Source organism: Pelophylax lessonae (assembly GCF_965119305.1).
Source record: "Pelophylax lessonae genome assembly, chromosome: 10".
NCBI classification, from domain to species: Eukaryota; Metazoa; Chordata; class Amphibia; order Anura; family Ranidae; genus Pelophylax; species Pelophylax lessonae.
The window spans coordinates 54,443,433-54,457,145 of NC_138777.1; the positions used below are offsets into that span (position 1 = coordinate 54,443,433).

Consider the following 13,713-nt stretch of genomic DNA (forward strand, 5'->3'; position numbering starts at 1 on the left):
GGATATAGAGAAATATTAGTTTATATTGCAATATTTGCACACTGCTATTTACTTGCTCAAATTTTGGCGTATTTTGCACAGTATATGTATTAAGTTGCACAGAGACACTATTTTATTATTTAGAGCAGCGCTGCAATATTTGGTTTCTAGGTGTAGAATTTAGCAACTTATTGCACTTGCAAATAATCAGAAATTAACCACTTGCTGACCAGCGACGTACTCGCATGTGAGATGGTATCACCGAGAATGTCCGATCATAGGCAGTAATTCCAGCACTAGACCTCCTGTGTTAATATAAAGTGATAACCTGTATAAGCATTTAAAGCGTCTCCTATGGATAGTGCATAAAGTGCAATGGCGCTTATTCGAATATAATACAATAAATGGTGCTAAAGTGCAAAAGGTGGTGAGAAAAGTCCAAAATATGGCAATTCCAATTATGTAAACAATCTAATGCCAGGTGCAGCCATTCTCGCTAAAGTGCTGAAGTCAAATGGTGCTATGGTGCTCCACACAGTGGAAGGTGCCTCGAAAAACCCCTTGTGGGGATCCACTCACCAGAACCAGAAGGTTAATGGGCCTTAGAAGTGGTTGAACCAGTAATTCTTCAACACAGTATGTCCCCTTCTGGAGTTACCCAAGGGACAGATGAACCTCAGAGATGGATGGACCAATGGATCTACAATAATGTAAATCCCTCCGGTATCACTCCTCTGCTGCCAGTTCCAGCAACATCTCCTCTCTTCTTCCTCCCGACTTAAATCATGACATGTTTAGTATTTGTTTACTCAGCATAACATCATCTTTTATACTTTACAAAAAAAAAAATGTGTTTTTTGCATTAAAATTGTTTTTTAATTGCGTTTGAAAAACCACAGGGCAAATACCATGTGATATATAGTTTATTCTCTAGGGCCTCTGCTTTAAAAAAATGTATAATGTTTGGGGGTTCTAAGAAATTTTCTAGCAAAAAATACTGATTGTTACATGTAAACAAAAAGTGTCAGAAATGGCCTGGGGGGTAAACTACACCCATATCCTGATCCAGGGTGTTGTCTGTAGACGTTATCAGGAATAGCTGCTAAATCTATGTTTCATGCTGTTAGAAGTAGAGGGCCCTGTTTTCTAACCTTGTAAAGCAGGCTTGTGTTACTATTGCAGATTACATCGTCAGCACACTCAACATAAGTTCAATGTAGAGTCATAAGTTTGGACTGGAGAACGTGTTTCTCCTGTTTAAGTATTGTACCTTAACATCTGGTTCACACCAGTGCGGCTTTGAAATCACGCTACTTCAGCACAATTTCAAAGCCACAGATCAGTGCGATTTGGATTTCTGATTTCATTGCGGCTTGCAACTTCATTTAACAGGAGTCAATGCAGGTCACAGTGAACGGTTCCATTGCCGAAAATAGGGTGCGACTTTAATGCGATTTTGAAATGACAAACGAGGACTTAACATAAATTTGTGTTTTGTCTAAACTGCTGCTTTGTGCTTCTCGTATTGTATTGTTTACTAAGCATTAGCTGGAACTGGATTTGAACTGTATGGATGTGTGTTTGTAACACACCTTTAAAGAGAATAATATTATTTAGTCAATGTTTTTGCCTAGCAATCTTTTGTGAACCAATATGATATTTCGGCTGAAGTTCAATGTCTTCTCTTTCAGTCATGTTTGCCTATGAGCAGTGCCTTCTGGTGCTGGGGCACCATCCAGACATATGGTATGAAGCTGCACAGTATCTGGAACAGTCCAGTAAGCTGCTGGCCGAGAAAGGGGTTTGTCCTTTTAAATATTGCATTTACCTTAGACTGTAAGATAATATTGAAGTGTTTTTGGTTTATTGAATCGATTTTTACTTTCATAACAGGATATGAACAACGCCAAACTGTTCAGCGATGAAGCTGCCAGTATTTATGAACGTGCAATTAGCACCTTGCTTAAGAAGAATATGCTGCTGTATTTTGCCTATGCCGACTACGAAGAGGTGTGTTTTTCAATTAAAGCAGAATTCCTAACTTAATTCTCTAGTAACGCAGTCTTATAGCATGTTTTTCATTAAGGGAAGATACAGCTGCCTGCATACCAGTATGCAGAAAAAATGCTGGAGTGATGGGGGTGGGGTGGAGGAAATCTATAGATAATAGTAAAAAATATTTGTCATCATGTATCAATACACAGCTTTGTGTTACTTGAAATCATACAGCATTTGCGATATTTAAGATTGGGGTATATATCTTATAATCCTGGCCTTGCATGATTGTCTGTCTTATTGTATAGTCCAAAATGTTATACGTAATTCATCCTTGTATGCATTGCAGAGCCGTATGAAATATGATAGGACTCACTGTATATATAAAAGACTTCTTGAAATAGAGGACATTGATCCTACCTTGGTAAGTTTTTAACACTGTTTTTCAATGTTTAATCATACGAAAGGAAAACTCTGTTAAATATTCTTTGTATGCAAGAAAAAACAAAAACATACCATTTCTTCATATTAGAAAGACATCAACAATTTCTTTGAAACGACTTATGATTTGAGGGTGGTCCTATGGGCCTTAGGCCTCTTTCATATGGGGCAGATCCGTTTTAACGGGCTCCGCTGAGCAGGCGGGTGACAGGTCCGTCTCCCCTCACTGTGCAGAGTCCCGCTCTCCTCTATGGGGAGAAAACAGATGTATGGTGATACATTTGCCATCTACCCAGCGGGTCGGATCGGATGAAAACAAACCGGCTGTTTGTTTTCATCCGATCCGCTGGACGGATTGCAATTGTATTGCCATACGTCTGTTTTCAGCAGATTTTGACGGATCAGATGTCAGCGGACACATGTTGCTGACTTCCTCCTCCCCCTAGAGGACAATGGGTGGCCTGAACAGGTCCGCCTGAAAAACGGACAGGTGAACCCGATCAGTCCGATCGTGTGAAAGGGCCTTAGTAACAAAATATTACCTGTGTTTTTGCTCCTGTATGCCAGTGTTAATTTCGTCGACTAAAACGTTTTCGTCGACTAAATTAACACAATTTTAGTGGACTAAAATACGACTAAAACTAAAACAATTCAGATGACTAAAATACGACTAAAACTAAAATGGCATTTTAGTCAAAAGACTATAACTAAAACTAAATCGAAATTTGCTGCCAAAATTAACACTGGTGCATGCTCAAAGCTTAGTACCATAAATAATAAAATATTAGATTTTTCACTCCAGGACCAGCAGTAGTATATAATGAGTTTGGAAATTGTAGAGAAATGCTTAAATAATGCATTACAAATTACAATTGAACTACACCCATTAGATTATAGATGACTAAAATGAGTTTTAGTCGACTAAAATGTAGGGCGTTTTAGTTGACTAAAATGTACTGGAGTTTTAGTCGACTAAATACAACTAAAACTAAAATACCTGCAGAAGACTAAAATGGGACTAAAACTAAAATGCCATTTTAGTCCTAAGACTAAGACTGAAACTAAATTGAAATTTGCTGCCAAAATTAACACTGCTGTATGCAGCCACTTCTCATGTCACACTAAGGCTCGGTTCACACTATTGCGATGCGGGAAGGCTGCGAATTCGCAGCCTGTTCCCGCATCGCACACGCACCCCCGGCAGTTCACACTGCCATATGCGATCCGCTGGGGGTGTCAATGTAATCTTAACGACACCCCCAGTTTGATCGCATATCGCAGTGCGATCGTGCAGTTCGCACAGGATCGGATCGGATCGCACAAGTGTGAACCGCTGTGCGATCCGATCCTGATGCGGCAGCAAAAATGCCTCCTGTGCGTCTTTGCTGCGGGTGTATGCTTTGCTGTATGGCTAAACTCGCACCGCACAGCTGATCGCATGTCATGTCGGAGCAGTGCGCTCCGACATGACATGCGAACCCGGCACACGCAGAAGTGTGAACCGGCTCTTAGATGGTGAGGTGAGAAGCAGAAATAAATCTCAAGTCAGTGAAGCTGAACTTTTTATCTAAGCTGGACTTTCATTGAGTGGGAGAGACAGGAACAGACACTGTGGGGTTGAATAACTAAAAAGCTGAAACCGTTCACCTAGCAAAGTAAATGTTCACTGAGGTTAGTAAATAAGGCAAAGCTGTGTTCACTTTGTTTATTCAATCATGTGCACAGAAAAACAGGATCTATTCTTGTACATGATTGGATGATTGAAGTGAACACAGTGTCAATGTCAGTAAACTCATACCCATTGTTTTCAAAAGAGTTAGTTGCTGGGGTGCAGAATTGCTACTTTCTGATAGCAAATAAGGAAGGTATGTTGAGACAGGAAAAACCCTTCATAGTAAAATGAAAAAAAAAAAAAAAGATATTTCTTTAAATTTAGTTGAATGGTTTGCTGTTTTTTAGCTTTAGTTTTCCACATTTTTTGTTGAAGTACCAAAAACTCCATAGAAAATAAGTGTAAGGGTCCTTTCACACGGGCGGTCCGATCAGATCCGCCTGTCAGTTTTTTAGGCGGATCTGATCGGATCCTCCATGCATCCCTATGGGGCAGCGGATGTCAGCAGAGACACCTCCGCTGACACCCGCTGCCATCCGCATCCGATCCTGTCCATGAAATCCGGACAGATGGAAACCCTATTTTCCATCCGTCCTGGGGATTGGATCGGATGAGAGCGGACAGGCGTTCCGCTCTCATCCGATTCCCCATAGAGAGCAGCGGGGCTCTGACACCTCCCTCTCTGCATACAGTGTGGAGACGGAGCTGTCATCCGCCAGCTCAGCGGGGATCGGCAGATCGATCCCCGCTGAGCAGAGCACAGTCCGCAATGGAATGCGGACCGTGTGAAAGGACCCTAACTGTGTGGTTCCAACACCAGCTTTTACTACATGGGACACTACTGAAGTAGATTGTCATACAAGACTTCTCTTTCATGGGTCTCTTCTTACATGTCAGGAGGGCACCCTGGCGCAACATTATTTCATTTTTTTTTTTTTTTTGGTGGAACTAGATGGACTTGTCTCTTTTGTCAAACTGACTAACTATGTAACATTCAGTACATTGTTGTGCACTTGTCAATGTAATGACATCCTCACAGTACAGCCTACAAGACATAATGACAGGTTTACATTAGAAGGGTTATTCTGAAGTGTTTTCTTTATGCAATGACCCTAATTGTGTACTCCTTTGCGATGAGTCACCCCCTATGTCAAAAAAATACATTTATATTTTAAAGTTTCTATTCATTTGATTTTGTTTTGATCTTTAAACGATCTACATTTGCAGTTCTTGATCAAAGTAGATTCCAGTGCTCATTTTGCATTGCTATTTGTGACAGTGATTGGTTATAAGAAAGTTGTCAAAAAGGAGAGATATTTTAAATAACATTTATTTCTGTGTAATGTCATTATGTGTTCAGCAGTCTGATTGTCAGATATGTTTGATCAGGTTTATATTCAGTACATGAAGTTTGCTAGGCGGGCAGAGGGCATCAAAGCTGGGCGCCTGATCTTCAAAAAAGCAAGAGAAGATATTCGGACCCGCCATCATGTATACGTCACAGCAGCCTTAATGGAGTATTATTGTAGTAAGGTAAGAAGATTCAGGGTGCTGTGTCTTTTTCATTTTCATGGAAAACTGTGAGAAACAAATAAAATGTAACCGGTTAAATGTGCAAATATAACACACACCAGGATAAAGATACATATTAAGAAAAAGTGACAGTTCTTTTCAACTGAGTCATTTGAAAATTAAAATTGCATGTGTTTTTGTGTTAAAGTTTTGTGAACCGTAGGAACCATAACGGGATAGCTGGTTGTAAGTCAGTGCTGCAACTGATGTGTCTGCCTGCCAGTTTGTTCAAGCTGTATTTTATTTTTTGTTTTTTTGTCAGAGATTTTTTTTTTTAAACTAATATAAGCACGAGCTGTATTTCTTTGCTTTATTCTGACAGACTTAACCTCTTATTGATGCTTTTCTTCATGTAGCTTGCGGTGTTTGTGCAAGCTCAGTGCTAGGAAGCTGACACTTGCAATTATTACCCAGGTACAACCTACTCACATCTTTAGAGCATGTTCAGAAAATGTAAAAAGCAACTCTTTCTTTTTAGGACACATCTGTGGCCTTCAAGATCTTTGAGTTAGGATTGAAGAAATATGGAGACATACCTGAATATGTTCTAGCATATATTGATTACTTATCTCACCTCAATGGTAAGTTTTCTAGGTATTCTATCATAGCTCCCAATGGCCCCTCATTTAGAGGGACTTACCCCTTTTTATTGCCACAAAATTCTTATGTCCTTCCTTCAGCCTCCTCAGGCATTCTTCATTTTGGTCTAATGTGTAGACCTGTTTTTGTATACAGTACGTACTATTTACCTACACTAAAACCTTTTATTATTGCATTTGTTATTTTGTGGGTTTAATTAGATAGAGAAATTCCAGGTATGGATATTGCTTGGACCAATATAACTATGCATATACCATACTTGGCTGCTGCCCCTGGAAGCTGGACTGTCGGACATACCTGGTATTACTCACAGAAATAAACATTCAGGGATTCTGTATTGCCAGGCAACCATCATTGAACTTGACATGAGTAGCATTGTACAGCATGGACAGGCAATTCTCTAACTGTCCTTTGTTTATGGTGAGAATGCACCTGTCTGTATCCACCCGTAGTCTGTCCCCATTACTCAGCCATACAGTACAACGAAACCATCAACGTACAGCCTTGGCTGAATGTATGTTGTATTTTTGTTTTCTCAGAGGACAACAACACAAGGGTATTATTTGAACGTGTTTTAACATCGGGGAGTCTGCCACCTGAGAAATCTGGGTATGTAAAATTATGTTTTTCTATAGAAATCTTAAAGTACCGCAACATTTCATATTATTTGAAATATCTCGTGTTACTGCCAGTCCTCTTGCTTTCCTATTTCAAAATGACAACGCTGGGCACGAGTGCGTGTGCATCTCAGCATGGTCAGCTTTCTGGCGGTGCTAGAACAGCCTGCCTGTCCTCCAATAGCCTTGTGCACAGCTATTCACTGTGAAGATCAGTATCCTGCTGTTTCTCCACCCCCACCTCGCTAAGCCCCTTTTGCAGCTGAGAGCAGAGGCTGGGATCACTTTTTATTATTTATATATATATATATATATATATATATATATATATATATAATTTATGTACACAAATGGGTTGTTTTTCAAGGTAAGGGTTCACATATACAGTACTTTAACATTATTGCAGTTTTTTAAAAACAAACTAAAACATGGCACTCACAAATATGTACATGGCATTATAGTTACATTACACCAGCATGATTAACCATAAATCCATAAGAAATGTCATTCTACTGATTAATACCATATTGTAAATATAATCATATAGTGAATAACAAATAAATTGTGCAAAAAAGTCCATTGTGGCAATCCCAACACAAAATAAGTGCTTCAATATGGGGATATCGTTTTTGGTCTTCACCACTCGTGCTCAAGTGCTCGGTGTAAGCTCGCCAGAGGTGTTTGACCCCTTTTTACAGAAAGGTCAAAGATTGCTGAATTCCTTAGTTGCCACCTCTCCACTCATTTTCTCCGTTAGTGCAAGATAAGGATAGAGAAAAATGACTCCACAAGAGACATAATAAAATATTTCATAGACTAGTATGTTTATTTGATGGAATAAAAGGATAAAATAATAGTTTTGCACTCACATGTAAATGTGCCTATAACCGCCACTGGTGCATACAGCATGTTCGGATAACATATGCTCCTCGGGCGCTGGCATGCGGTCCATGCCTCGTTCTCACCACCAGCCCAGATAGGAAGTCACACGGGACCCGGAAGTGAGGAATCCACGCTCCGTTGTATGTTTCACCGTGATTGGCGTCTTCAGGAATTGACGATCCAATTTATGGACTCAGCAAAAGAAAACACCAGAGGAACAGGAGGGTCCGGCTACACGTCGAGCATCATGTCTCCACGCTGAAGCCAGATCGTCACTTCCTGAAGACGCCATTCACAGTGAAACTTACGTTGGATCGGGATTCGTCACTTCCGGGTCCCATTTGACTTGCTATTGGGGCTGGTGATGCTATGTGTGTGTGTGTGTGTGTGTGTGTGTGTGTGTGCGTGTGTGTATTTAGAATATGGTATTTATCTGTAGAATGACACTTCTCATGGAATTATGGTTACTCATGCTGGTGTAATGTAACTTTAATGTAATGTACGTATGATTTGTGAGTGCCATCTTTTAGTTTGTTTTTTGTGATTATAGGTCATTGATTGCACTTATTTGAAGGGACAGCAACATTTGATAGACTTTTGCCATATAAAATACTTCTTTGAGTGGCTGATCTGCCAATGTCTCTGACAATGTACACCATCATTTAGCTTACCTCCTTTTCACCACTTATTCCACTAGATGAGGAATGTCAATCTGGTGGCATTTGGGTCACATGTCGTCCAGTTTACTCCTTTCTGGCAGCCCTAAGTCCGAATTTTCCAACTTTCCTGTTACACTATGCCCTTTCATTATATTACTGTTTGTTTAGTAAGTCGATATTTAACATGCAATATAATGCAAAGCTTATCTACTCTTAAAACAATGTAGCCTTTTTTTGTAATGTACTAAGAAAGGTCCACTGCAGAGGTACCTGGTGTTGGTGTATTTTTCGTATGGAGCAGGCAATTAGAGAGCTCTTGTATCCATGATAAAATCTGTTTTATTGTTGTAGTTACAATATATCATTCGCACTCTAATTGCTTTCTCCACCTACAAAATACTGCAGTCCACCAACACAAGCATTTCTCTTATTTTACCAAGCACTCTGGACATAGCCCACCCTGAGGGACTAAAGTCTTATGCATTCAATTTGACCATTCACCAAAAGAAAGGTCTGCATGGAAGCTGATATGTTCTCCACATGCTTGAAGAAAGGCTGCGTACCGTTTGTATGGTTTACTGCAACCTACCCAGATAATATGATTCCACTATCCTTTCTAATTTTTGGCTATAAACAACAAAGAAACATAATGCCTTTGTTGGTCTATCTGTACCCCTATATGTTGTCATGACATGTTGCACTCTGACGCCTCCACTTGCCTTTTCATCCAAGAGTTGCAGCGATATAGCTTGTTTTTTTTTGGATATGCTATGTATATCTCATTTTAATTTGACATGCCTGTTGTTGATGACCGCACATAAATTCCTGATGCATCTGGTTTTCTCTGTGTATTCCGATGCCATCCTCATTCAGATGTTTTTTTATGTATATGTATTTGTGTCCGTTGCTATTACCACTTTTTTTTTTTTTTAACAGTAAAATCCAAACTAACAAAAGATAGAAACACATTTACCTCCCATTTAGACAGTTTGTCCCTGAAGTAATTCAGCAACGCACTAACATTTGTGGACTTAGTACCCAGGGGTTCTCTGTAAACAAAGCAAACCATAGGTGCACTGAATAGGGCAGATGAATCTTTTATTTAAGGCCCCTTTCACACAGGCGGACCTTTTTTTGGCGGATCTGAACGGTCCCCCCATGCATCTCTATGGGGGATCGGATGTCAGCGGAGACATGTCCGCTGACACCCGATTCGATCCGTCAAATCTGGATGGATGGAAACCCTATTTTCCATCCGTCCAGCGGATCGGATGGGATCGGGTGAGAACGGACTGACGGTCCGTTCCCATCCGATTTCCCCCATAGAGATGCATGGGGAACTGTCAGCTGTGTCTCCGCACACAGCGCAGAGACACAGCTGTCATCCTCCTGCTCAGCGGGGGATCGGCGGCTCGATCCCCCTCTGAGAAAAGCGGACTCCGTCCAACGGACGGAGTGTGTGAAAGGAGCCTAACAGAAAAAAAAAACTTTAAATGCTTAGTTTTGCACTAACAGAACCCCAAGAACACAGGATCTGACAGCACTGCAAACTGACCAGAACACTTCACTTTGTATGAAGGAACAAGCACAAAACTGCTACCCTTCCCAGTAGTTTGTGAATTCTCCTCCTAGACTGGGATGCTCACTTCTTCATTACTCAAAGGGGTTGTTACATTATGCTGTCTTGGGAGTTCATACAGAGTAAAGTGTCCTGGCTTGGTTTATTGTCCTTTCTACAGTATCACAGGTGAAGAAGGTGTGTGGATCTGTATTGTTGCAATCGTTCAGTAGAAGATAACACACATGATTTACATAAACTAGAGAGTGCAAAAACTGGTGCAGCTCCACACAGAAACCAATCAGCTTCCAAGTTGTTGTTTTTTTTTTTTCAAAGCTTAATTTAGTAAGTTGAAGTTAGAAGCTGATTCGCTACCATGCACAACTGCTCCAGATTTTGCACTCTTCAGTTTTGGTAAATAAACCCATAGTGTTAGTATTGGGACCTTTTTTGTATTTGGGCATCATTCCCTCCATCCCTTTGCTATCATTCTATCACAGAAAGATGTTGCATAGGATGTATTGTTATGTGGCCACTTATATACAGCACGCCACTTGGTACAAATTTGTCTCCTTTTTTACTAGCGCCTTCTTTCATTTATAAACAGTTTTTTCTTTTTGGTTTTTATATTTATACATTACATTAAAAATGTATTCATCAGTCAAATAAATCAAAAATGGTGGTGTCCTTCCTGAGTTGTCAGAATAAATGTTTACAACAGCAAAGAAGTCATAGGAGTTGATTTGTATAGAAAAATAAGCCGCGCTGCGTGAAGTGGGTAAACAAAAAATTAATGTCCAAACAAAAATCAATGTCCCATATAACAACTTGATTGACGCTGAAAACATAGATCACACTCCACGGTCTCTGTAGGAAATGTGCTTACCGGATAACCACTAAAAATATGCAAATTCATATGCTGAGATATAGTCACAGATCCGGGAGATGGGAGTTGTCAGAGTCCTCAGCGAATAACGTGAATAATATGCAAAAGAAAAAACTTACATAGTGTGATACCGTAATTTAAATAAAATTTCCACCACCAATAAGGAATCCCTATCAATCGTGCAGCAGCTCACCAAATGAATAATGAGTAAAACGTGAATAGTCCAGTGTAAGAAGAGGAATGTGGAACAAACCACCACCAATTGTGAAGCCTCTTACCGAAAAAATAAGTCAAATGAGCAAATAGATAGATCCAGATCGCCAAGAAACCAGAAACGTCACTCAAAAGCCCTATTAGCCTCTTACCAGATGACAAATAATCCAAGCAGTAGATCTAATAACGCTTGCCCATCATGCATGAAGCTCCGGGACCAACAGCATCAATGGTGTTGACTGGAAACTCAGTGCCTCTCCATTGGTGGGCAGTTGTGGTGTTATTAACCCCTTCATTAGTGGCCAGCGGCAGTGTTATGTTCCCCTTGGTAATGCAGCATGAAGGGTTTAAAGGCCAAGTTCACCTTTTTTCTTTTGCTAAATTCCAGCTCCCCTATGTACCAATTATACCATTAATTTAAAGATTTCTTTAAATTTGAGAACAATGTTCTCAAATTTAAAGAAATCTTTAAATTAATGGTATAATTGGTACATAGGGGAGCTGGAATTTAGCAAAAGAAAAAAGGTGAACTTGGCCTTTAAACCCTTCATGCTGCATTACCAAGGGGAACATAACACTGCCGCTGGCCACTAATGAAGGGGTTAATAACACCACAACTGCCCACCAATGGAGAGGCACTGAGTTTCCAGTCAACACCATTGATGCTGTTGGTCCCGGAGCTTCATGCATGATGGGCAAGCGTTATTAGATCTACTGCTTGGATTATTTGTCATCTTTTAAGAGGCTAATAGGGCTTTTGAGTGACGTTTCTGGTTTCTTGGCGATCTGGATCTATCTATTTGCTCATTTGACTTATTTTTTCGGTAAGAGGCTTCACAATTGGTGGTGGTTTGTTCCACATTCCTCTTCTTACACTGGACTATTCACGTTTTACTCATTATTCATTTGGTGAGCTGCTGCACGATTGATAGGGATTCCTTATTGGTGGTGGAAATTTTATTTAAATTACGGTATCACACTATGTAAGTTTTTTCTTTTGCATATTATTCACGTTATTCGCTGAGGACTCTGACAACTCCCATCTCCCGGATCTGTGACTATATCTCAGCATATGAATTTGCATATTTTTAGTGGTTATCCGGTAAGCCAGGGCTCGACAATCCCCGGGCGCCAGGTCGCATTTGCGACTAGAATTAGCGACCTGGCGCCTGGGGGTGCCCTGCAGAAGGTGTCCTGTCATTTTTGCCCGGACTTCCGCGCACGGAGTGCACGGACTTCCGGGCCGTCCGAAAATCGAGGCCCCGGCTTTTCGGCCTACTTGAGATGACAGGCTTCCAATGGGGAACTGGCGCCCTCTTGTGGAGGCCGGGAGTAATGACTGTTTCCACTGCCTTTTTGTTCTCAATTCATTCATTACCATCTCCCTGTCCAGTTAGTTACCTTTGACAGGGAGTGTGGTTATTATTATTTAATTTATTTTTTAAATGTAAAAAAAATATATATATTTTTTTCTTTTTTTTTAATTATTAAAAAAATAAAAAAAAATTCTTTTTTTTCCAATTATTAAAAAAAAAAATATATATATAAATATATATCTATATAAATATATATATATATCTATATATATATCTCTCTATATATATATATATATATATATATATATATATATATATATATATATATATATATATCTATCTCCTTTTTTTTTTTTCTCGTCGCCATGCCACAGCCGAAGGCCCCTTTCACACAGGCTGTCTGATCAGGTCCGCCTGTCAGTTTTTCAGGCAGACCTGATCGGACCCTTGATTCTCCTCTATGGAGCAGTAATCTGCCGCCATCTGATCCTGTCCACCAAAAGCAGACGGATGGATCGGATCAGATGGCATCGGATGGAAAGAGACAGACAGTCTGTTTTCATCCAATTGTGCTAGAGGAGAGTGGGGTTCTAGTCGTATTTATGTGTAAATTTAGTATCCGTTTTATTAAATAAAGCTTGGTTGTTAGTTTAAAAAAAAAAAAAACTGGCTCCTAACTTTTTTAGCTGGCTCCTAGATTTCAGGAAAATTTGTCAAGCCCTGCGGTAAGCACATTTCCTACAGAGACCGTGGAGTGTGATCTATGTTTTCAGCGTCAATCAAGTTGTTATATGGGTCATTGATTTTTGTTTGGACATTAATTTTTTGTTTACCCACTTCACGCAGCGCGGCTTATTTTTCTATACATTATCTGAGGGTGTGGTCGCACTTGAAGTCGCTGCTCTTTTTATATTATTCACTTTAGCGCGGTTATTTTCTCTTTTTATAGGAGTTGATTTACTAAAGGCAAATATACTGTGCAATTGCACTAATATTCCCCAGAGTATGGTGAATGTGGTGAAACTCCAGTTTCCAGTCATGTGCAAGCAAAAATTTTGTTTTTTTATTTTATTTTCTTGTACCTGATTGGGTTTTCTTTGCTAAGTGAAGCTTCACCACATTCACTAAGCTCTGGGGAAAATTAATGCAACTGCACTTGCAAGGGCACAGTCTATTTGGCTTTAGTAAATGGACCCCAGAGTTTACAATATATGAAAGATATATACATTGGTTATAAAAAGTCTACACACCCCAGTTAAAATGTCAGGTTTCTGTGATGTAATAAAATGAGACCGATAAACTGTACAACTCAATTGAAAAACAAACTGAAATCTTTAAGTGGGGAAGTAAAAAAAAAGTTCAATAATGTAGTTTCATAAGTTT

At 39.7% G+C, this 13,713-nt stretch overlaps 1 protein-coding gene across 1 annotated transcript in view; it reads left to right on the top strand.

Annotated features, from left to right (window-relative positions):
- Positions 1-13,713, top strand: part of CSTF3 (cleavage stimulation factor subunit 3) — a 125,730-nt gene that overhangs the window by 92,470 nt on the left and 19,547 nt on the right. Inside the window, exons 11-16 of the mRNA XM_082270832.1 lie at positions 1,671-1,780; positions 1,873-1,989; positions 2,324-2,398; positions 5,417-5,560; positions 6,078-6,180; positions 6,739-6,808. Of these exons, the coding sequence (XP_082126958.1) occupies positions 1,671-1,780; positions 1,873-1,989; positions 2,324-2,398; positions 5,417-5,560; positions 6,078-6,180; positions 6,739-6,808 (619 nt within the window). The remainder of the gene's footprint in view (positions 1-1,670; positions 1,781-1,872; positions 1,990-2,323; positions 2,399-5,416; positions 5,561-6,077; positions 6,181-6,738; positions 6,809-13,713) is intronic.